General features: G+C 48.4%; 1 protein-coding gene across 1 annotated transcript; it reads left to right on the forward strand.

The window, feature by feature from the left end:
• Positions 1-758: 758 nt before the first annotated feature.
• klhdc8a (kelch domain containing 8A) lies at positions 759-18,492 on the forward strand. The gene is made up of 5 exons (XM_078197890.1): positions 759-1,134; positions 1,982-2,146; positions 5,442-5,657; positions 10,584-10,685; positions 18,299-18,492. Exons 1-5 carry the CDS (start codon positions 759-761, stop codon positions 18,490-18,492), a joined length of 1,053 nt encoding a protein of 350 aa, XP_078054016.1.
• Positions 18,493-22,077: the final 3,585 nt, after the last annotated feature.

Here is a 22,077-nt window from a genome sequence, read left to right on the forward strand (position 1 = left end):
TTGGTGAGACCACATTTGGAATATTGTGTGCAGTTCTGGTCACCTCACTACAAGAAGGATGTGGAGACACTGGAAAGAGTGCAAAGGAGATTTAACAGGATGCTGCCTGGTTTGGAGGGTAGGTCTTATGAGGAAAGGTTGAGGGAACTTGGGCTTTTCTCTTTGGAGCGGAGGAGGTTGAGGAGACTTGATAGAGGTTCATAAGATGATGAGGGGGGATAGATAGAGTGAACGTTCAAAGACTATTTCCTCGGGTGAATGGAGCGGTAACTAGGGGGCATAACTATAGGGTTCATGGTGGGAGATATAGGAAGGATGTCCGAGGTGGGTTTTTTACTCAGAGAGTGGTTGGGGTGTGGAATGGACTGCCTGCAGGGATAGTGGAGTCAGAAACTTTAGGAACATTTAAGAAGCTATTGGATAGGCATATGGAGTACTTCGGGATGATAGGGATGAAATAGCTTGATCTGGGTTTCAGACAAAGCTCAGCACAACATCGTGGGCCGAAGGGCCTGTTCTGTGCTGTACTGTTCTATGTTCTATGTTCTAATAAATCAAATCAAATCATTTGCCTTCTTTTCTTCTTTCCAGCCTCAACTCCCTTCCAATTGACTCAGCACTTGCAGTTGGCTGATTCAAGAAAGATCTATGGAAATGAAGACAAGGCTTACTACGATGGGCTTCTCATTCTGACACTTCGGAGGGCTGCTTGACAGGAAATGGGGGTGAATTCCCACTAACACACACGGTCGAAGGCGATGGCTGTGCCCAGCACCAAGTCATTCCATTGGCAGCCCCTGGCACCCTTACCCGCCGGCCGTGTCTACTGCACACCTGTGGAGAGCGGGGGGCAGGTTTACCTCATCGGAGGCTGCGATGAAGATGGGACCCCGATGAGCAACTGCGAGGTTTACTCCCCGGAGGCCAATCAGTGGACCACCCTGCCACCCATGCCCACGCCACGGGTAGGTGTGGCCGTGGTTGCCCTGGGCAAACAGATACTGGTAATTGGGGGTGTGGGAGTCCATCAGAACCCCCTGTCAACGGTGGAGATGTACAACGTGGAAGAGGGCAAGTGGGTGCAGAAGAGTTCCTTGTGCGAAGCTGCCATGGGAGTGTCTGTGACGGTAAAAGGTAACCTTGATCCTGGGGACAACTGACTTCAGTTAGGCGGAGAGACGCTGGGATTGTTCCCCCGAGAGCAGAAAGGTTAAGGAGAGATTTCATAGAGTTGTTCAAAATTATGGGGGATTTTGTTGAAGGAAAATTTTTTTTAAAAAGAAAGCTTTGTATTTCTGTTGTGTCTTTCACAACCTCAGCATATCTCAAAGTGTTTTACAGTCAATGAAGTATTTTTGAAGTTTAGCCACTGCTGTAATGTAGGAAGTGTGGCAGCAAACTCCCTCAAATATCAATGATCAGATAATTTGTCCTTTAATGATGTTAATTGAGAGATAAATATTGGACAGGCCATCTTGGATAATTCCCCTAACTTCCTATGAAATAGTGCAATGGGATCATTTACCTCCACCTGAGAGAGAAGATGGAATCTCATTTTAATGTCTTACCTGGCAGACTGTACATCTGACAGTGCCACACTCCCTCAGTACCGTACTGGAAGTGTCCACCTCGATTTTTGTGCTGAAGTTCTTGAGGGAGCCTTAACACTAAAATAAAACGAAACTAAGCCTACTTGTGACACTAATAAATAAACTTAAACTTAAATGCACATTCTTTTTTCTCTGTACACGCGTGGACTTCAAATTTGCTTCAGACTGGATTAGGCCAGTGGTCCAACAGGTCACTATCTAAATTCAGATACATGGATAGGCTGTTAGTGAGCTAAGGGAGCAGGAGGCTGCCTCGAGCTAGCAGTGGTCGGTTCCAGCAGAGAGGAGGGTGGGGATGTTGTGGAGGATTGTTGGATAACTAATGTTTGGTTTGAAACTTGTGATGAGTTCAAAGACTTGTGTGATTCCAGACTGTCGCGTGTATGCAGTGGGCGGAATGGGATCGGACATATGTCCGCAAGCCCACCTCCAGCAATACGATATCATGAAGGACCTCTGGCTCTCACTCCCGGCCATGCCTACACCCAGATATGCGGCCAGCACCTTCCTTCGAGGGAGCAAGATATACGTGTTTGGTAAGTCCTGAGAGATCAATAAAGGAAAACTTGCATCAACAGAGCAACTTGAAGGACCTTGGGACATCCCAAAGTGCTTCAGAGCCAATGAAGTACTTTTAAAATGTGGCACTCAGTTTGCACGCAGCAAGCTCCCAGAAACAGCGGGCCCGATTTTACCATCGCATTGCTCCTGTTTTCGGGCTTGAAAACTTGGTAAAGTCGGGTGTGAGGCAAATAGCGCTGTCTGCGCCCTCCTCCGCGCCAGTTCCCCCTTTGCCAAGGCCCGAAAATGGCCACGATCGGGACCGACCGCATGCATTTAAATTGACTCAATGGGCTGCACGCCCAACTTTACCGCCACTTCCCCCTCTACCACCGTGTACGCCCATCCAGATACAACGTGAAACAGACGTGCTCCATAGAACTCCAATTCGGGCGCGCCAGTTAGTGAGGAGGTAGGTGCCTAGCGTCTGACAGCTCTCTGCTTGAGATCGGTTGGGGGTGGGGGGGAAGGGGGGGTTCGCTGCCACTCTGCCTGTGATCAGCTAAATTTATGCAAAGATGGCGGCTGGAATTTTACCAACATGCCCGTCCCGGAATCGGTGTGTGTGGGGGGGGCGGGGGGGGGGGGGGATGGGGGTGAGGCTAGCAGAATGGTATTCTCCGTTGACCTCGGGCAGGATCTTACGAGCCTCGGGCGGGCGAGGTGATAAAATTCCGGTAGACATCTCCGACAGTACTCCCTCCGTACGGCGAGTGTCAGCCAAGGTTTTCCTGTTCATTAACAGGAGGCGGGGCTCCTGTGGCAGCCAGGGACACTCCTCTTGTTAACACAGGCCTGAATTTTATGTGGCCCAGTGGTTAGCACTGCTGCCTCACAGCGCCAGGGACTCGAGTTCGATCCCGACCTTGGGTGACTGTCTGTGTGGAGTTTTCACATTTTCCCCGTGTCTGCGTGGGTTTCCTCCGGGTGCTCCGGTTTCCTCCCACAGTCCAGAGATGTGCGGGTTAGGTGGATTGGTCATGCACAATTGTCCCTTAGTGTCCCAAGATATATAAATTGGGGGATTAGCAGGATAAATACGTGGGATGATGGGGTAAGTCTGGGTAAGAGTTGGTGCAGACCTGATGGGCTGAATGGCCTCCTTCTGCACTGTCGGGGTTCTATCATTCTGTGCCTGTTGGCCATGTGGGCTTGGGCGGGTCTGGAAGTGGGCAAGAAACATGATTCCGGCTACAATCTGAATGCGACTTCATGTTGGTCGGCAAATTAACGGGTAGCCAGTGTGAAATGTACACTGGGAAAGGCTCAGCGTTGCCGGAGGGGGGACAGGAACAGGGTGGGCGCTGAGAATAGGGGGGGGTGCAGGCTGAGGTTTATAATGTGCTCCCTCAGTGGGTGGGACAGCAGCTGCGGAGCGGTCTCAGGGAGCTGCAGACCTGTAACAAATACATCACAATGGAGGAATGCTGCAAAGAGTGTGTGGGCAGCACATTCAAACACAAAGCTCAGTCCCCAGACACCTTTTCAAATGTGATTCCAGCCCTGACCTTTCACCCTGCCCTGGATCGAGGTGGTAGCTGAAACGTAAAGGCCACTTGGCCAATCCGTCGCTCCGCCAACCATAAAGACAAAGGGGCCACAGGTTAAACTGTATTCAATTAGCCCCTTAATGGGGTTAAATTGCCACCTTGATTGTCAATGGTCCACTTCAAACTCTCGCTCAGGCCCGCTGACTGAAGCATTGCGTGAGTGCAGGATGGCATTGAGGGGCGGGTCCGAGACCCTCTCACACGATTTCACGCACTTCCAGGTTGGGTGTGCGCTTGCCAGAGTGATGTAAAATTCTGGCCACGTTGTGTTTGCTCTGAGATTTCCAGAGCTTCAACTGTTTCTCCCTTTGCTTTCTCGATTCTGTTGGTTCTTGGCAGAACCATGATGCTCAGTGTGACTCAGAACAGGAGTAGGCCATTCGGCCTGCTCTGCCATTCAATGAGATCAGAGGGTGCGATCTGTATCCCAACTGATTGTATTCAACATTAAAACAGTTTAACCCCAGCCTGAGTCCAGTGAACCGCTGAAAATCTACTCCGATATCTCCAATATTTACTCGGGATTTTGAATGGACAGCTAAACCAGTCCCCAAAGACAGCGGGGTCCTTCCTTCACTATGCAGATTGGACTCTGTGATTTAAACTCCGGTTCGGGCAAAGGGACTTTTCACCCGGGCTAATGAGAGTCAGGAACTGCCGGGAAGATGGGGAGGCCGTAAGGGTGACACAGTGGTTAGCGCTGCTGCCTCACAGCGTCAGGGACCCGGGTTCAATTCCCGGCTTGGGTCACTGTCTGTGTGGAGTTTGCACATTCTCCCCATGTCTGCGTGGGTTTCCTCCGGGTGCTCCGGTTTCCTCCCACAGTCCGAAGATGTGCGGGTTAGGCAGATTGGTCCTGCTAAATTGCCCCTTAGTGTGAGGGTAAATGCATGGGGTTATAGGGATAGGGCCTGGGTGGGATTGTGGTCGGTGCAGACTCGATGGGCTGAATGGCCTCCTTCTGCACTGTAGGATTCTATGATTCTAATGAACTAATTAATGTTTACCTTCCTTTGTGGTGTTGGGGAGGAGTGGGAACACTCTGTCATTCCCTATAGTCTCTCCTGCCCTCCTTACCCATTGAGAGCCTCTCTGCAAACCTCCTTTCTCTAACTTTACAACTAGTAAAGTTTTAGGTTCAGGGGTTAAAATAGCCCCAAATCTCAAATTTCCACCCAGGAGTGCATTTTACCCTCCCCTCCCAAAATGATAACGACCTTATTAATAGCGTCATTTAAGGAACAACTAGATGAATACATGAATAGGGTGGGAATGGAAGGATATGGACTCTGTAAGTGCATACGGTTTTAGTTCAGGCCATCATCATGATCGGCACAGGCTTGGAGGGCTGAAGGGTCTGTTCCTGTGCTGTATTTTTCTTTGTTCTTTGTTCTAATGTTGTTTGAAGGATAATTAATGGCCAGAGCACCAGGGAGAACTTCCGTCTCTCCTTCAATTAATGCCATGAGGTCTTTCACACTCACCTGAGAGGGTCTCAGTTTAACATGTCATTCTGAAAGACAACACTTCGGACTGTGCAGCACTCCCTCAGTCCTGCCCTGGAGAAGTGTTGTTTAATGTTGCTTTTTGAACAGTTCTGATTCTCTTCTCCTTCACCTTTCTCTCCCCTCTACTCCTGAAGATTTTCCTGTTTGGCATCTGCGGCTGTGAATTTCTGCAGCTGGAGCTGAAATAATGTTGTATGTTTGTCCTGTGGCAGGTGGGAGACAGGCGAAGAATCCGGTCACTGCCTTTGAGGTCTATGACATTGAGGCAAAGTCATGGACCAGGCTTCCCAACATTCCTACCCGCCGCGCCTTCTCCAGCTGTGTGATGACCGAGAAGAACTTCTTTAGCCTCGGAGGCTTACAGCAGAATCGAGGCTACAAGAGGCCCAAGTTTGTGAAGACAGTTGATGTGTTTGACATTGAGCAGGGTATGTGCGCCACTCCCCCCTCGCTGTCCCCCCAGTGGAGAGTACCAGCCCAGTAAGGCGGCACGGTGGCACAGTGGTTAGCATTGCTGCCTCACAGCGCCAGGGTCACTGTCAGTGTGGAGTCTGCATGTTCTCCCCATGTCTGCATGGGTTTCCTCCGGGTGTTCCAGTTTCCTCCCACACTCCAAAGATGTGCAGGTTAGGTGCACTGGCCATGCTAAATTGTCCCTCAGTGTACCCAAACCGGCGCCGGGGTGTGGCGACCAGAGTAACTTCATTGCAGTGTCAATGTAAGCCTACTTGTGACTCAAATAAATAAATAAACTTTAAAGTAAGTAGAGGTCAACCTCGAAGAAAGTTCTGATGTATGGGTGTCTGGTAGATGGAGAGTATGTGATACTCGGTGTTGCTTTTTATTCCTCTTCAGGATGTGGCTAGGCCAGCATTTGTTACCCATCCCTAATTGCCCTTGAGAAGGTGGTGATGTGGTCTCGGTACATCCACAATGCTCTTAGTGAGAGAATTCCAGGATTTTGACCCAGCGGCAGTGAAGGAACATGTTAGGAACAAAGGAACAGGAGCACTTTGGCCTGTCAAGCCTGCTCCGCCATCCTTGAGTTTACCATTGACCAGAAACTGGACTCCCCACATAAACACAGTGGCTATAAGAGCAGGTCAGAGGCTAGGAATACTGCGGTGAGTAACTCACCTCCTGACTCCCCAAAGCCTGTCCACCATCTACAAGGCACAAGTCAGGAATGGAATACTCCCCACTTGCCTGGATGGGTGCAGCTCCAACAAACACTTAAGAAGCTCAACACCATCCAGGACAAAGCAGCCCGCTTGATTGGCACCACATCTACAAAAATCCACTCCCTCCACCACCGACGCTCAGTAGCAGCAGTGTGCACTATCTACAAGATGCACGGCAGCAATTCACCAAAGATCCTTAGACAGCACCTTCCAAACCCACAACCACTTCCATCAAGAAGGACGAGGGCAGCAGATACATGGGAACGCCACCACTATCCTTCATGGAATTAAAAGCTCCAATTGCTCCCCAGGGACTCACAGTTTCTAAGAGGCGAGAGCCCCATTTTTCCACTACTCCTGATGTGAAAAAGAGCTTCCTGATTCTTCTCCTGATTGACTGAGTTCTAACTTTCAGATTATATATCACCCAGTTTGGAATTCCCCACCAGAGGAAATAGTTTCTCTCTACCAGCCCTCTTGAATCCCCTGATCACCTAGTGTATGCAGGATATTCCGTGATGGAGCAGGGGACATGTTCCTTCACTGCCACTGGGTCAAAATCCTGCTCCGATCTGACATCTATTTGGACACGTTTACTGGAAGGATCACTAAACAGTGATCAGGAGCAGGATACATGTTCCCATCCTGCCTGTCACAAGTAGGCTTACATTAACACTGCAATGAAGTTACTGTGAAAATCCCCTAGTCGCCACACTACGGCGCCTGTTCGGGTACACTGAGGGAGAACTTAGCATGGCCAACGCACCTGACCTGCACATCTTTGGAGTGTGGGAGGAAACCGGAGCACCCGGAGGAAACCCAAGCAGACACGGGGAGAACGTGCAAACTCCACACAGACAGTGACCCAAGCCAGGAATCGAACCCGGGTCCCTGATCCAAAATCCTGATCCCCCCTTCCCCCCATATCCCTTGATCCCTTTAGCCCCAAGAGCTGTATCTAATTTCTTCTTGAAATCAGACAATGTTTTGGCCTCAACTACATTCTGTGGGAGTGAATTCCACACATTCACCACCCTCTGGGTGAAGAAATTTATCCTCACCTCAGTTCTAAAAGGTTAACCCCTTATCCTCGTAGTGGGTGGGTGGGGCAGGGGGCAGAACACGCAAAGGTCCGTCGACCTCAGGTGGGGGTTTCTGGTTTTGGGGCGGGCGCGGCAGGAAAATCCCACCCACTGTCCTTTTACTCTTTCTGGACCTGGAACTGTAATGGTTAATTTCTGGAACTTCACCTGGGAGAAGCTTGCTCAGTCACAGCCAGAGATAAATCCTGGCATTTCCCCAGTCTGCTTCTGATGTGCCAGTATTCAGTGAAATGTTTGTGCTAATTCTTCATAAGTTAAAGTTTATTTATTAGTCACAAGTAGGCTTACATTAACACTGCAATGAAGTTACTGTGAAAATCCCCTAGTCGCCACACTCCGGCGCCTGTTCGGGTACACTGAGGGAGAATTTAGCATGGCCAACGCACCTGACCTGCACATCTTTGGAGTGTGGGAGGAAACCGGAGCACCCGGAGGAAACCCAAGCAGACATGGGGAGAACATGCAAACTCCACACAGACAGTGACCCAAGCCAGGAATCGAACCCGGGTCCCTGGCGCTGTGAGGCAGCAGTGCTAACCACTGTGCCACCGTGCCGCTAACTCCTCTGTTTTAGAGTATTTCGCTTACTAAGCATTCAGTGGTGAGGTCTCTGTGACTGTAAATCACACTTGATAAAGGGATTATTTAGACTGAGCTGAAACATTCATCACCAGTATCCCCCGGGGCTAATCTTCAACTTTCCTCAATAAATTGCAGGCCAGCCAAAAGTAGGAGCCATAAATCAAAGATAATCACTAATAAACCCAGTGAGAAATTCAGGAGAAAACTTCTTTAACCAGCGAGTTGTTGGAATGAAGAACTCTACACAGGTAGCAGTTGAGGCAAATAATATAGATAGAAACATAGAAACATGCAAAATAGAAGCAGGAGTAGGCCATTCGGCCCTTCGAACCTGCTCCACCATTCATTTTGATCATGGCTGATCATCGAATTCAAAATCCTGATCCCCCCTTCCCCCCCATATCCCTTGATCCCTTTAGCCCCAAGAGCTATATCGAATTTCTTCTTGAAATCAGACAGCGTTTTGGCCTCAACTACATTCTGTGGTAGTGAATTCCACACATTCACCACCCTCTGGGTGAAGAAATTTCTCCTCACCTCAGTTCTAAAAGGTTAACCCCTTATCCTCAAACTATGACCCCTAGTTCTGGACTCCCCCACCATTGGGAACATTATTTCTGAACCTACCCTGTCTAACCCTGGGGGAGATGCAGGAGGAAGGATTGAGGGATAAGAGAGTTAAATAAAGGGGATGGAATGAGGCTTGTGCAGGCACTGTCCTCAAGCTGAATGCTTTGTTTCACAATCACTATTATTCCCAGACAGACTGTGGGTGATGTGAGTTATGGATGCAGCCTTAACTTTCCATTGTCTTCATTGGAATGGAAAGCAAACTGAGAAGTCTTTCAAACAAGTAGCCACCCTGGTTTAGGCTCCAGCAGTAGTTTGGATTCTAAGGGAATCAATTGAGGTGGGAATAGTGCAGGAAAGTGAGGATGATGTAGAAGATCAACTATGATCTTATTGGATGGCAGAACAGATCTGAACGACCATAATGCCCACAGTGAGTCACTCCAGATCCTATTTGATTTGAGTTGATTTATTATTGTCACATATATTAACATACAGTGAAAGTATCGTTTCTTGCGCGCTATACAGACAAAACATACCATTCATAGAGAAGGAAACGAGAGAGTGCAGAATGTAGTGTTACAGTCATAGCTAGGGTATAGAGGAAGATCAACTTAATGCAAGGCGAATCCATTCAAAAGTCTGACAGCAGCAGGGAAGAAGCTGTTCTTGAGTTGATTGGTACGTGACCTCAGACTTTTGTATCTTTTTCCTGAAGGAAGAAGGTGGAAGAGAGAATGTCTGGGGTGTGTGGGGTCCTTAATTATGCTGGCTGCCTTGCCGAGGCAGTGGGAAGTGTAGACAGAGTCAATGGATGGGAGGCTGGTTTGTGTGATGGATTGGGCTACATTCACAATCTTTTGTAGTTCCTTGCAGTCTTGGGCAGAGCAGGAGTCAAACCAAGCTGTGATACAACCAGAAAGAATGCTTTCTATGGAGCATCTGTAAACGTTGGTGAGAATCATAGCTGACATGCCAAATTTCCTTAGTCTTCTGAGAAAATAGAGGTGTTGGTGGGCTTTCTTAACTATAGTGTCGGCATAGAGGGACCAGGACAGAGTGTTGGTGATCTGGACACCTAAAATCTTGAAGCTCTCGACCCTTTCTACTTTGTCCCCATTGATGTAGACAGGGGCATGTTCTCCACTACGCTTCCTGAAGTCGACGACTATCTCCTTCATTTTGTTGACATTGAGGGAGAGATTATTGTTCCTGCACCAGTTCACCAGATTCTCTATCTCATTCCTGTACTCCGTCACGTCATTGTTTGAGAGCCGACCCACTACGGTGGTGTCATCAGCAAACTTGAAAATCGAATTGGAGGGGAATTTGGCCACACAGTCACAGGTGCATAAGGAGTATAGTAGGGGGCTGAGAACACAGCCTTGTGGGGCACCGGTGTTGAGGATGATCGTGGAGGAGGTGTTGTTGCCTCTCCTTACTGATTGTGGTCTGTGAGTTAGGAAGTTCAGGATCCAGTCGCAGAGGGAGAGGTGCCAAGGCCCAGGCCACGGAGTTTGGAGATGAGTTTCGTGGGAATAATAGTGTTGAAGGCTGAGCTGTAGTCAATAAGTAGAAGTCTGACATCGGTGTCCTTGTTATCCAGGTGTTCCAGGGTTGAGTGCAGGGCCAGGGAAATGGCGTCTGCTGTGGACATGTTGCGGCGATAGGCAAACTGTAGTGGATCCAGGTAGTCTGGGAGGCTGGAATTGATTCGTGCCATGACTAACCTTTCGAAGAACTTCATAACGATTTAATCATATTTCTCAAGTTCTTGTGTTCTCTGCCTCACCAATTGTCCATCACTGTATTTTCTCCTTCCCTCTCTCCGTCTCTCTCTCTCTCTCACTTTCTCTTCTTTCCATATTTTGCTAACAATCTAATTTTCTTCTCTGCCCTTTTCCTGTTTACGAACCAGGAGGCTGGATGAAGACAGAGCAGCGTTTAAACATGAAGAAGAAGCGAGCAGACTTTGTGGCGGAATATCTCCGAGGCAGGGTGATCGTGGCCGGAGGCCTAGGTAACTCACTCACCTATCCCATCGGAATATCGGTCCACCTTTTGTGCAGTGTTGAGGTTCTCTTGTACCGTTTGGCGATAGTCTGGGTTAGCTGCTTGCAGCTTGTTGATGTTCCAAATACCTCCAGCCACTAGATGGTGCTTGAATTCGATTGTTTCTCGCGTCTGGACCCGAAACGTCAGCTCTTTTCACTCCCTACAGATGCTGCCAGACCTGCTGAGATTTTCCAGCATTTTCTCTTTTGGTTTCAGATTTGGAATTCACTCTGCATCTTTTAAAAAAATGCTTCACTCTTGTGACTTTAAAAAAAAATTGATTCAATTATGAGATGTGAGCTGGCTGGGCCAGCATTTATCGCCAATTCTAATTTTTATTTATATTCGTGGGACATGGGCTTTGCTGGCTGGGCCAGCATTTATTGCCCATCCCTAGTTGCCTTTGGAGGGCAGTTGAGAGTCAACCACATTGCTGTGGCTCTGGAGTCACATGTAGTAAGAAGTTTAACAACACCAGGTTAAAGTCCAACAGGTTTATTTGGTAGCAAAAGCCACACAAGCTTTCGGAGCTCTCAGCCCCTTCTTCAGGTGAGTGGGAATTCTGTTCACAAACAGAGCTTATAAAGACACAGACTCAATTTACATGAATATTGGTTGGAATGGTCACATGTAGGCCAGACCAGGTAAAGACGGCAGATTCCCTTCCCTAAAGGACGTCAGTGAACCAGATGGGTTTTTCCAACAATCGACAGTGATTTCATGGTCATCAGTAGATTCTTAATTCCAGATATTTTTTATACAATTCAAATTCCACCATCTGCCGTGACGGGATTCAAATCAGGGTCCCCAGAACATTAGCTGGGTTTCTGGATTAATAGTCCAGCGATAATAACACTAGCCCATCACCTCCCCTTGAGAAGGTGGTGGTGAGCTGCCTTCCCGAATCGCTGCAGTCCACGTGGTGTAGGTACACCCACAGTGATATTGGCTCCAGGATTTTGACCCAGTCACAGTGAAGGAATGGCGTGACCGTTCCAAATTAGGATGGTGAGTGGTTTGGAGGGGACCTTGCAGGTGGTGGTGTTCCCTTGTATCTGCTGCCCTTGTCCTTTTAGGAGGTCGAGGTCAAGCATTTGGAAGGCGCTGTCAAAGCAGCTTTAGCGAGTTGCTACAATGCATCTTATAGATGGTTCACCCTGCTGCCATTATGACGAGGGAGTGGATGTTTAAAATGGTTGATCTGAGTGTTACTGGAAAGGCCAGCATTTATTGTGTGGTGCTAGTTACCTTTCAGAAAGTTTGATACAACCGCTTGATTTTCAGGCCATGCAGAAAGCGATTAAGAGTCAACCACAAGTTGATGTGGGATGGGAGTCACATATAGACCAGGCTGGGTAAGGAGGACAAGTTTCCTTCTCTAACGGACATGAATGAACCGGTTTGGTTTATGCAACAATCCAGCATCTTCCTGGTGACTGTTACTGATGCAAGCTCTTTATTTCCAGAGTTTTATGTACTTCATTTAAATTCTCAAACTTCTTTGTTGGGTTTTGAACACATGAGTCCAAGAATCTGGAGTCCAGCAACAGAATCACACGTGAGGTGTTGAGAGAGCCATCGTGGGGAAAATTAATGGAAACTTCATCAACATTTGGAATGGACTCTGGACAGAGTAACCAAGCTGGTGGTCTGGAAACCATTCGGAAACAAAGATACATCAACTGGACTGAGTGTCGGGTTGCTTTGGAGGGATGAATGGAAATGGGCGGGATGTGCTTCCTCATCTTCACAGCTCTTGTGGTCATCCTGCCCTGTTAACACTGCCTCGTTCTTTACATTGAGTGTCCAGAATTTTCATAGAATGATAGAATCTTACAGCCAGTGTTTAAATATTGTCCAAAACAGGTCATTCATCCCAACCGGTGTAGACTCGATGGGCTGAATGGCCTCCTTCTACACTGTCGGAATTCTAAAAGTTTAAAGTTTATTTATTAGTCCCAAGTAAGGCTGACATTAACACTGCAATGAAGTTACTGTGAAATTCCCCTCGTCACCACAGACTTTTTGGGTCAATGTACCCTAACCAGCACATCTTTCAGATTGTGGGAGGAAACCCGCGCAGACACGGGGAGAATGTGCAGACTCCACACAGACAGTGACCCAAGCCGGGAATCGAACCTGGGTCCCTGGCACTGTGAGGCAGCAGTGCTAACCACTGTGCTATCATGTTGCCCATTATTAATTGGATTTAAATTTCACCAGCCTCTGTGAAGGGATTTGAACCTGAAACCCCAGAGCATTAGCCCGGACCAAATAAAGTAGCATTTCCATCATAGAATAGAATCCCTACAGTACAGAAGGAGGCCATTCAGCCCATCAAGCCTGTACCGACCACAACCCCACCCAAGCCTTATCCCTGTAACCCCATGCATTTACCCTAGCTAGTCCCCCCTGACACTAAGGGTCAATTTAGCATGGCCAATCAACCCAACCTGTACATCTTTGGAGTGTGGGAGGAAACTGGAGCACTCAGAGGAAACCCACACAGACATGGGGAGAATGTGCAGACTCCGTACAGAGAGTGACCCAAGGCCGGGAATCGAACCCTGGTCTCTGGTGCTGTGAGGCAGCAGTGCTAACCACTGCGCCACCGTGCCTCCCATTTCAGGTCACACTTTATGAAGCCTATCAAACTGTGCAGCCGACGTGTCCAGATCCTATCACTTAGTTGAAGAAAGAAAGACTTGCATTCCTGTAGCGCCTTGCACAGGCTCAGGACATCTTAAACAGCCAATGGAGTAGTTTTTGAAGTAATGTAGGGAACATGACCTCTGGCAGTGCAGCTGTCCTCCAGCACTGGCACCATGGAGCGTCAGCCTAGGTGAGGCTGAGGTGAGATCAGCCATGACCATATTGAGTGGTGAAGCAAGCTTGAGGGGCTGAATTACCTCACTCCTGTTCCTCTTTCTTATGCTCTTTACGTTCTTATTTTGTGCTCGAGTCTCTGGAGTGGAACTTGAATCTTTAACCTTGTGACTGAACTTCGCGAGACCCTCCCACTGAGCCAGAGCTGACACAAGCTGCCAGTAACAGACTGCTAGTCACTCCAGAATGTTCAGTGGCCCCCTCTTCTTTTCAGAGTGTCCTTGCAGCCTCTCACTCACCTCCCTCCCCAAGTGGGAATGTGTTTTGGGTGAGATCATAAATATAGGGACAGAATAAGGCCATTCGGCCCATCAAGTCTGCTCCGCCATTCGATCATGGCTGATAAGCTTCTCAACCCCATTCTCCCGCCTTTTCCCCGTAACCTTTGATCCCCTTACCAATCAAGAACCTATCAATCTCTGTCATAAATACACTCAATGACCTGGCTGTGGCAGTGAATTCCACAGATTCACCACCTTCTGGCTGAAGAAGTTCCTCCTCATCTTCAGCGAGGAGACCCAAGGAAAGGCGGAAGAGTCAAGGGAGCGCTTTCGTCGGTTTTATTTTCGAAGAAATGTCTGCAGCCTTTAATTCAAGGGGTTGCAATTCTCAGGTGTCACCAGCAGAGGTAGCCAGAGGCAAAGAGAAGCAAAATTGTCACAAGCTGGGGATGAATAAGGTTGGTTGTTTGCCCAGGTGAAAAACCCTTGTCTTTCCTCATACAGCATCAAACTATCTGTTCAATTACTCCAAAGCCCCAAGCGTCCTACTGAGAATTCCATTCCATTCATGTGTTGACTACTCTTTTGAATGCCTGCTGTTCTACAACACTCTTCATACGTCAGGATGTCTTCACAGCTAATGAAGCACTTTTTGAAGTGTTGTCACTCCTGTAGGATGGGAAAAGCAATCTTCACACAACAAGCTCCCACAAACAGCAAGGTGATAATGGCTGGTAGTACTCTAGCGGTTTTGAGGGGTATTGGCTCTTTGAATAGTGCCACGTGATCTTTAACATTCACCTCAGAGGGTAAACAGAACCCCTCTGAAACACAGCCCCTCCAACAGCACAGCACTCCCTCGGTATTACACTGGAGTGTCAGCCTCAAGTCTCTGGGATGGATTCTGAGCATTTAATCTTCAACACATGAATGGAGAGTGCAGGAGGGCATGCCAGGAGTGGCACCAGGCATACCTAAAAATGAGGTGTCAACCTGGTGAAGCTACCAAACAGGACTACTTGCATGCCAAACAGCAAGTGATAGACAGAGCTAAGTGATCCCATAACCAAGGGATCAGATCTAGGCTCTGCAGTCCTGCTACATCCAGCCGTGAATGGTGGTGGACAATTAAACAACTCACTGGAGGGGGAGGCTCCACAAATATCCCCATCCTCAATGATGGAGGAGCCCAGCGCGTCAGTGCAAAAGATAAGGCTGAAGCATTCGCAACAATCTTCAGCCAGAAGTGCCGAGTGGATGATCCATCTCGGCCTCCTCCAGTGGTCCCCAGCTTCTCAGATGTCAGTCTCCAACCAATTCGATTCACTCCACATGATATCAAGAAGTGGTTGGAGGCACTGATACTGCAAAGGCAATGGGCCTTGATAACGTTCCGGCAATAGTACTGAAGACTTGAGCTCCAGAACTTGCCGCTCCCCTAGCCAAGATCTTCCAGTACAGTCACAACACTGGATCTACCCGACGATGTGGAAAACTGCCCAGGTATGTCCTATACACAAAAAGCAGGACAAATCCAACCTGGCCAATTACCGCCCAATCAGTCTACTCTTGATCATCAGTAAAGTGATGGGAGGGGGTCATCAACAGTGCTATCAAGCAGCACCTGCTCATCCAGGTTGGGTTTCACCAGAGTCACTCAGCTCCTGACCTCATTGCAGCCTTGGTTCAAACATGGACAGAAGAGCTGAATTCCAGAGATGAGGTGAGAGTGACAGCCCTTAACATCAAGGCCGCATTTGATCGAGTGTGGCATCATGGAGCCCTGGCGAAACTGGAATCAATGGGCATCAGAAGGCAAACTCTCCGCTGGTTGGAGTCATACCTGGTACATAAGAAGATGTGCTGAATGCTCCCTCCACTCACATTGTCTGTATCTTTAAGACCTGGTTGGTTGTAGAGATTCGCATTCTAATCAGTATTCTGTAACTTGATTTTGTGTCTTTGTGCCCTGTTTGAGAGCAGATTTCCACTCCATCTGACGAAGGAGCAGCGCTCCGAAAGCTAATGGCATTTGCTACCAAATAAATCTGTTGGACTTTAACCTGGTGTTGTTAAAACTCTTACTGTGTTTACCCCAGTCCAACGCCGGCATCTCCACATCATGACATAAGAAGATGGACATCTCTGCAGGAATCCCTCAGGGGAGTGTCCTAGGTCCAACCATCTTCAGCTGCTGATGAAGCTACCAATGACCTTCCCTCCATCATAAGGTCAGAAGTGGGGATGTTCGCCGATGATTGCACAATGTTCAGCACCATTCGCGACTCCTCAGATACTGAAACAGTCCATATTCAAATGCAACAAGATCTGGACAATATCCTGGCTTGGGCTGACAAGTGGCAAGTAACATTAGCACCACACAAATGCCAGGTATGACCATCACCAATAAGAGACACCGCCCCTTGACATTCAATGGTGTTACCATCACTGAATCCCCCACTGTCAACATCCTTGGGGTTACCATTGACCAGAAACTCAACTGGACTCACCACATAAACACTGTGGCTACAAGAGGCTAGGAATACTGCGGTGAGTAACTCGACTCCCCAAAGCCTGTCCACCATCTACAAGGCATAAGTCAGGAGTGTGATGGAATACTCTCCACTTGCCTGGATGGGTGCAGCTCCAACAACACTCAAGAAACTTGACACCATCCAGGACTAAGCAGCCCACTTGATTGGCACCACATCCACAAACATCCACTCCCTCCACCACCGACGCTCAGTAGCAGCAGTGTGTACTATCTACAAGATGCACTGCAGCAATTCACCAAAGATCCTTAGACAGCACCTTCCAAACCCACGACCATTTCCATCTAGAACGACAAGGGCAGCAGATACATGGGAACACCACCACCTGCAAGTTCCCCTCCAAGCCATTCACCATCCTGACTTGGAAATATATCGCTGTTCCTTCGCAGTCGCTGGGTCAAAATCCTGGAATTCTCTCCAAAATGTCATTGTGGGTCAACCCACAGAACATGAACTGCAGCGATTCAAGAAGGCAGCTCACCACCACCTTCTCAAGGGGCAACTAGGAATGGGCAATAAACGCTGGCCTAGCCAGCGACGCCCATGTCCCATGAATTAATTTTTAAAAAGGTTGGAGTTGGGAGCGAGACCAAACTGAGCCTAAGCTGCCACTTTGTGTCAGGAAGAAATCTCACTTCAGCAGCTTTGATGAAACCTTCCCTGGAATTTCAGAGGGCAGTTCGGAATCAGCCGCGTTGGGCTAGGATTGGAGCCACAGCGAAGCCAGGTCGAGTACTCACTCATCAAATTCAGGCAGATTTCACCTTTTCTCTAGAAACACTTCCCATCCTGCAATGGTTCCCTTCATCCAGTTCAACATAAGCCAAACCTTTCCCTTCTTGTCCTGAACTTTCAGCACTGTTCCTGCAGTGAGCAGGTCAGTATTGAGTGGATCAGTATTGAGACCAGCTGGAGACAGACAGCTGGGGAGCGTGGAGGGGTACAGGGAATGGTGGCAGGGGAACGCCAGAGAGGACGCAGGGACAGGTGGGGCAGATCACAAGGTAGAGGGTGGGAGCAGTTGGCAGAGAGCCGGGAATCGCGGATGGGTGGGGGCCAGGGATGGGGCCCCCTTTGCACATTGATGCTGCTTTTCCCCCAATACAATCAGTGCAAGGGGTCGCGGTAGCAGAGAGAACAGCAATCGATCTGAGTGAAGACCCATCAATCAAAAAATAATTTGATCCAACCAGGGTTTAAAAATGCCTTTGCTTTCTGCTGAGGTTGTGCAAGTCTGTGGGTTGAAAGGATGATGGGAGCAGCTGTGGCTGTGATGCTTCCTGCAGTTGAATAGCTTGCAAACACTCACTCCCTGATTTCTCACAGGTGAAAGGTGGCATGTCATCATGTTTCCATGGAGACCATTACCCAGTGTGAACCACCAAATGAGGGGAACAAACTGGGCAGGAGGGCAAAGGAATTAAATATTGCAGACACAAGGCAAACCTTTCACTGAATTTAGTTTAAGTTAGTTTATTGATCAGTGTCACAAGTGAGGCTTACATTAACACTGCAATGAAGTTACCATGAAAATCCTCTATTGCCAGACTCCAGCGCCTGTTCGGGTAACACTGAGGGAGAATTTAGCACCTAACCCGCACGTCTTTCAGACTGTGGGAGGAAACCGGAGCACCCGGAGGAAACCCACGCAGACACGGGGAGAACGTACAAACTCCACACAGACAGTGACCCGAGCCGGGAATTGAACCCGGGTCCCTGGCGCTGTGAGGCAGCAGTGCTAATTTTTACTCAGACCTTTCGACCCAATCCAATTTGGATTTAGCCCCCCCCCCGCCCCCGGTGACATCTCCATCGCTCGGGGAATGGACATCTCCAGCGCTCGGGGAATGGGGACCAAATGTGTGGCACAGCCTGCAGACGAGGTCAGGATGCATTAACAGGTGTGTCTGTTTTCTCAGGTGACCAGCCAACAGTCCTGGGCTCAGCTGAGGCCTTTCACCCAATCAAGAATAGGTGGGAGCGGCTGCCACCCATGCCCACCGCCCGCTGCTCCTGCTCCAGTATCGTCTTTAAGAACCGTCTCCTGGTCATTGGTGGAGTGTCACATGGGCCCAGCAACGCAGTGGAAGCTCTGTACCTGGCAGACTCGTAGATGCTCAAGATGGCTGAGAGGATGGAGGAGCCCTCATCCAGGGCTGAACGAAAGCCTCCTGCTCGAGGGTTTAATTCACTTTTGTTCCTGGGTATTCAACAGGAAGGCTGTTGCATTCTCTGCTCAACTCCAGTGTCGGAATGCAGGAGGGAGCTAAGTTCCTTCACTCCCCCTGGGACACGGCAGGCGAATCCTTCAACTCTTGTCATTTAGCTCCTGTGATTTAGTTCAGGCCATTCCAGTGGGGCCTTGGCTCACAGTCTCACTGCCCCTTCTCCATGGAACACAAAGTTTCAGTCCTAGGACGTCCAATCCCCTCCCTTCCTCCCTCCTCAGCCTCTCCCCCAGAGCTCAGGGAACTTGTCCAAGAGTTTTTGTTTCTCTTGGAAGTAGCAGTCACTGAATTGTTAACTGTCCTGGAGATAGAGTATGTTTTTTAATAGAGGAATTTATTGGAAGGGCGGAGTCACCAATGTTAATCGTCAACAATGTTTCGTAAAGTTTAAAGTTTATTTATTAGTCACAAGTAAGGCTTACATTAACACTGCAATGAAGTTACTGTGAAAATCTCCTAGTCACCACACTCTGGCGCCTGTTCGGGTACACTGAGGGAGAATTTAGCATGGCCAATGCACCCTAACCAGCACGTCTTTCGGACTATGGGAGGAAACCGGAGCAACCGGAGGAAACCGAACAGAGGGCATGGGCAGAAAAATATTAATTAGCCAACTTAATCGACCAACCAGGGGCAGGTTGGTTGAAAATAAGATCTCTCGATGCTTTGCCTCGACCAGGAACCTGAACAGACCACAGCTTTGTCTCTAACAAGGCACCAAGAACCTTTGCCATTCCTGAATACGGACTCTACACAAGCTAACTTATTCAGACAAAGTTCCTGAGCACAAGCACCTGTGGATGCTTCCAGATGTTCAATAAGTGTTGAGTGCATCACGTTGACCAATCGGGAAGGCTCTTTGAGTCCCCTTGCGCGCCCACACACCACAGGAGGGAATTCCAGTTCGCACTTTATGGTACTTTCCCCTTGCGCTGCTGTGCCACTACCCCATGGCAAAGGGTGTACCAGGTTTGAGGTGCAAGACTGTTAACCAACAAGACAGCCAATTGGATGACCCAGCAAGCACATATTAGGAAACTGCAGAGTGTGTGATCCCACATACTGCAATGGTGCTGGTGTGACTAGAATGTTAACTGTGTTAGTGTAGCTGCGTTGTTCCCTGTATCGCAACTCTGTATATAACTGATATAATTCAGCAGTGTTACCATATACCTCGGCCCTTAGACAACAGAATCATAGAGTCATTACAACACAGAAGGAGGCCATTCAACCCATCCAGTTTGTGCTGGCTGCCTGAAGGAGTAATACATCTAATGCCACTCCCTCACCTTCTCCTGCACTTTCCCCCTTTTCTGATAATAATCCAATTCCCTCCGGAATGCCTCGATTGGACAAGCCTCCGCCACAGTCTCAGGGCAGTTTAATCTAAACCCTGTGCTTGATAGGAGTTAGATAAAAGGTTCTAAATACCTGGACTTAGCCACTAGGAGAATTCTGAGCACGTACTGTAATTAGAATGGATACTATTCATGTACATCCGCTTCTCCATCTGAAGGTATTTGCACTTGTGGGGGAAGTCCAAAACCAAGCATCATGATCGTTAGAAGGTCACTGATAATTCCAATAGTTTACTACTTGGTAATTTCTCAGAGAAACTTTTTAACTCAGACAAGACACTGAGGCTGTCACCCAACAAGACAGCAAAACAAGTATTGCAGGAAAGTTTGAGACGGCTGATTGTTATTGCATATTGCATTAGCACTGGTGTGATTATAATGGAGTAAGAAGTCTCACTGGAACAACGGAGGCTGAGGGGCGACCTGATAGAAGTCTACAAGATTATGAGGGGCATGGACAGAGTGGATAGTCAGAAGCTTTTTCGCAGGGTGGAAGAGTCAATTACTAGGGGGCATAGGTTTACAGTGCGAGGGGCAAGGTTTAAAGGAGATGTACGAGGCAGATTTTTTACACAGAGGGCGGTGGGTGCCTGGAACTTGCTGCCGGGGGAGGTAGTGGAAGCGGATTCTGTAGTGACTTTTAAGGGGCATCTTGACAAATACATAAATAGGATGGGAATAGAGGGATATGGTCCCCGGAAGGGTAGGGGGTTTTAGTTCAGTCGGGCAGCATGGTCGGTGCAGGCTTGGAGGGCCAAAGGGCCTGTTCCTGCGCTGTAATTTTCTTTGTTCTTTAACACCAGGTTAAAGTCCAACAGGTTTATTTGGTAGCACAAGTCACAAGCTTTCAGAGGGCTTGTGGCTTGTGCTACCAAATAAACCTGTTGGACTTTAACCTGGTGTTGTGAGACTTCTTACTGTGCCCACCCCAGTCCAACGCCGGCATCTCCACATCGTGATTATAATGCTCGCTACATTATTATAGGTGTACTATTCTCTGACTTTCTATAATTTATGTATTTCAGCAGTGTTACCATATCTCTCAGCCCTTGGACAAAAGAATCACAGAATCATTATAACACAGAGGAAGGCCATTCGGCCTATTGTATCTCTGCTGGCTCCCTGAAAGGCCATTCCTTCGCCTTCTCCCTGTAGCCCTGATGTAGAGTGTGCTGTGGAGGCAAATAGCATTGATGCCTTCAAGGGGAAGCTAGATAATCAGATGAGAGAGAAAGGTTCTGCTGATAGGGTTAGATGCAGGAAGTGGGAAGAAGCACATGTGGAAAAAAAGACCTGTATGGGCCAAGCGGGTCGAATGGCCTGTTGCTGCACTGTAATTTCTGTGTAATAATATAGGTATTAGTGTTGGCCACACTTTCTGATATGGGAGGTGTGATTGGAGAAGAGATGTGCGGGTTAGGTGGATTGGCCATGCCAAATTGCCCCTTAGTGTCAGGGGGATCAGCAGGGTAAATACGTGGGGTTACGGGAATGGGGCCTGGGTGGGATTGTTGTTGGTGGAGACTCGATGGGCCAAATGGCCGCCTTCTGCACTGTAGAGATACTATGATTCTAAGTGAATGGGCTTTAAGTGAGTTAAGGTTGGGCCCACGTGAATGTGTCCAGCCTTTGTGAAACAAAATTCTGACTTCCCGTTGAACTGTGCGAGGAACATGCAGAGTGAAGAGTTTTAACACAGAGCATTGCTCCCAGGCCAAGTTTAACTATTGCTCCCAATGGATTGTAAGGTGATTTTAGACTGGGGGGGGCAATTTGAACCAAAATTAATCTGCTTCAAATGGACACACTGGAAGTGCAATTAGTACCTGACCTAAAGGTCAAAGGCCTAATTTTAGACTAGTTGTAAGCCACAAATGGGAGACCTACAAGGGGCCTTGTACTAACTTACAGCCCTGGGACTCGAATAATAAGGTGGCCTGTTGATTGAAACATGGGTGGCACAGTGGTTAGCACTGCTGCCTCGCAGCACCAGGGATCCGGGTTCGATTCCCAGCTCGGGTCACTGTCTGTGTGGAGTTTGCACGTTCTCCATCTGTCTGCATGGATTTCCTCTGGGTGCTCCAGTTTCCTCCCACAGTCCAAAGATGTGCT

Source organism: Mustelus asterias, chromosome 25, assembly GCF_964213995.1.
Source record: "Mustelus asterias chromosome 25, sMusAst1.hap1.1, whole genome shotgun sequence".
Classification (NCBI taxonomy): Eukaryota; Metazoa; Chordata; class Chondrichthyes; order Carcharhiniformes; family Triakidae; genus Mustelus; species Mustelus asterias.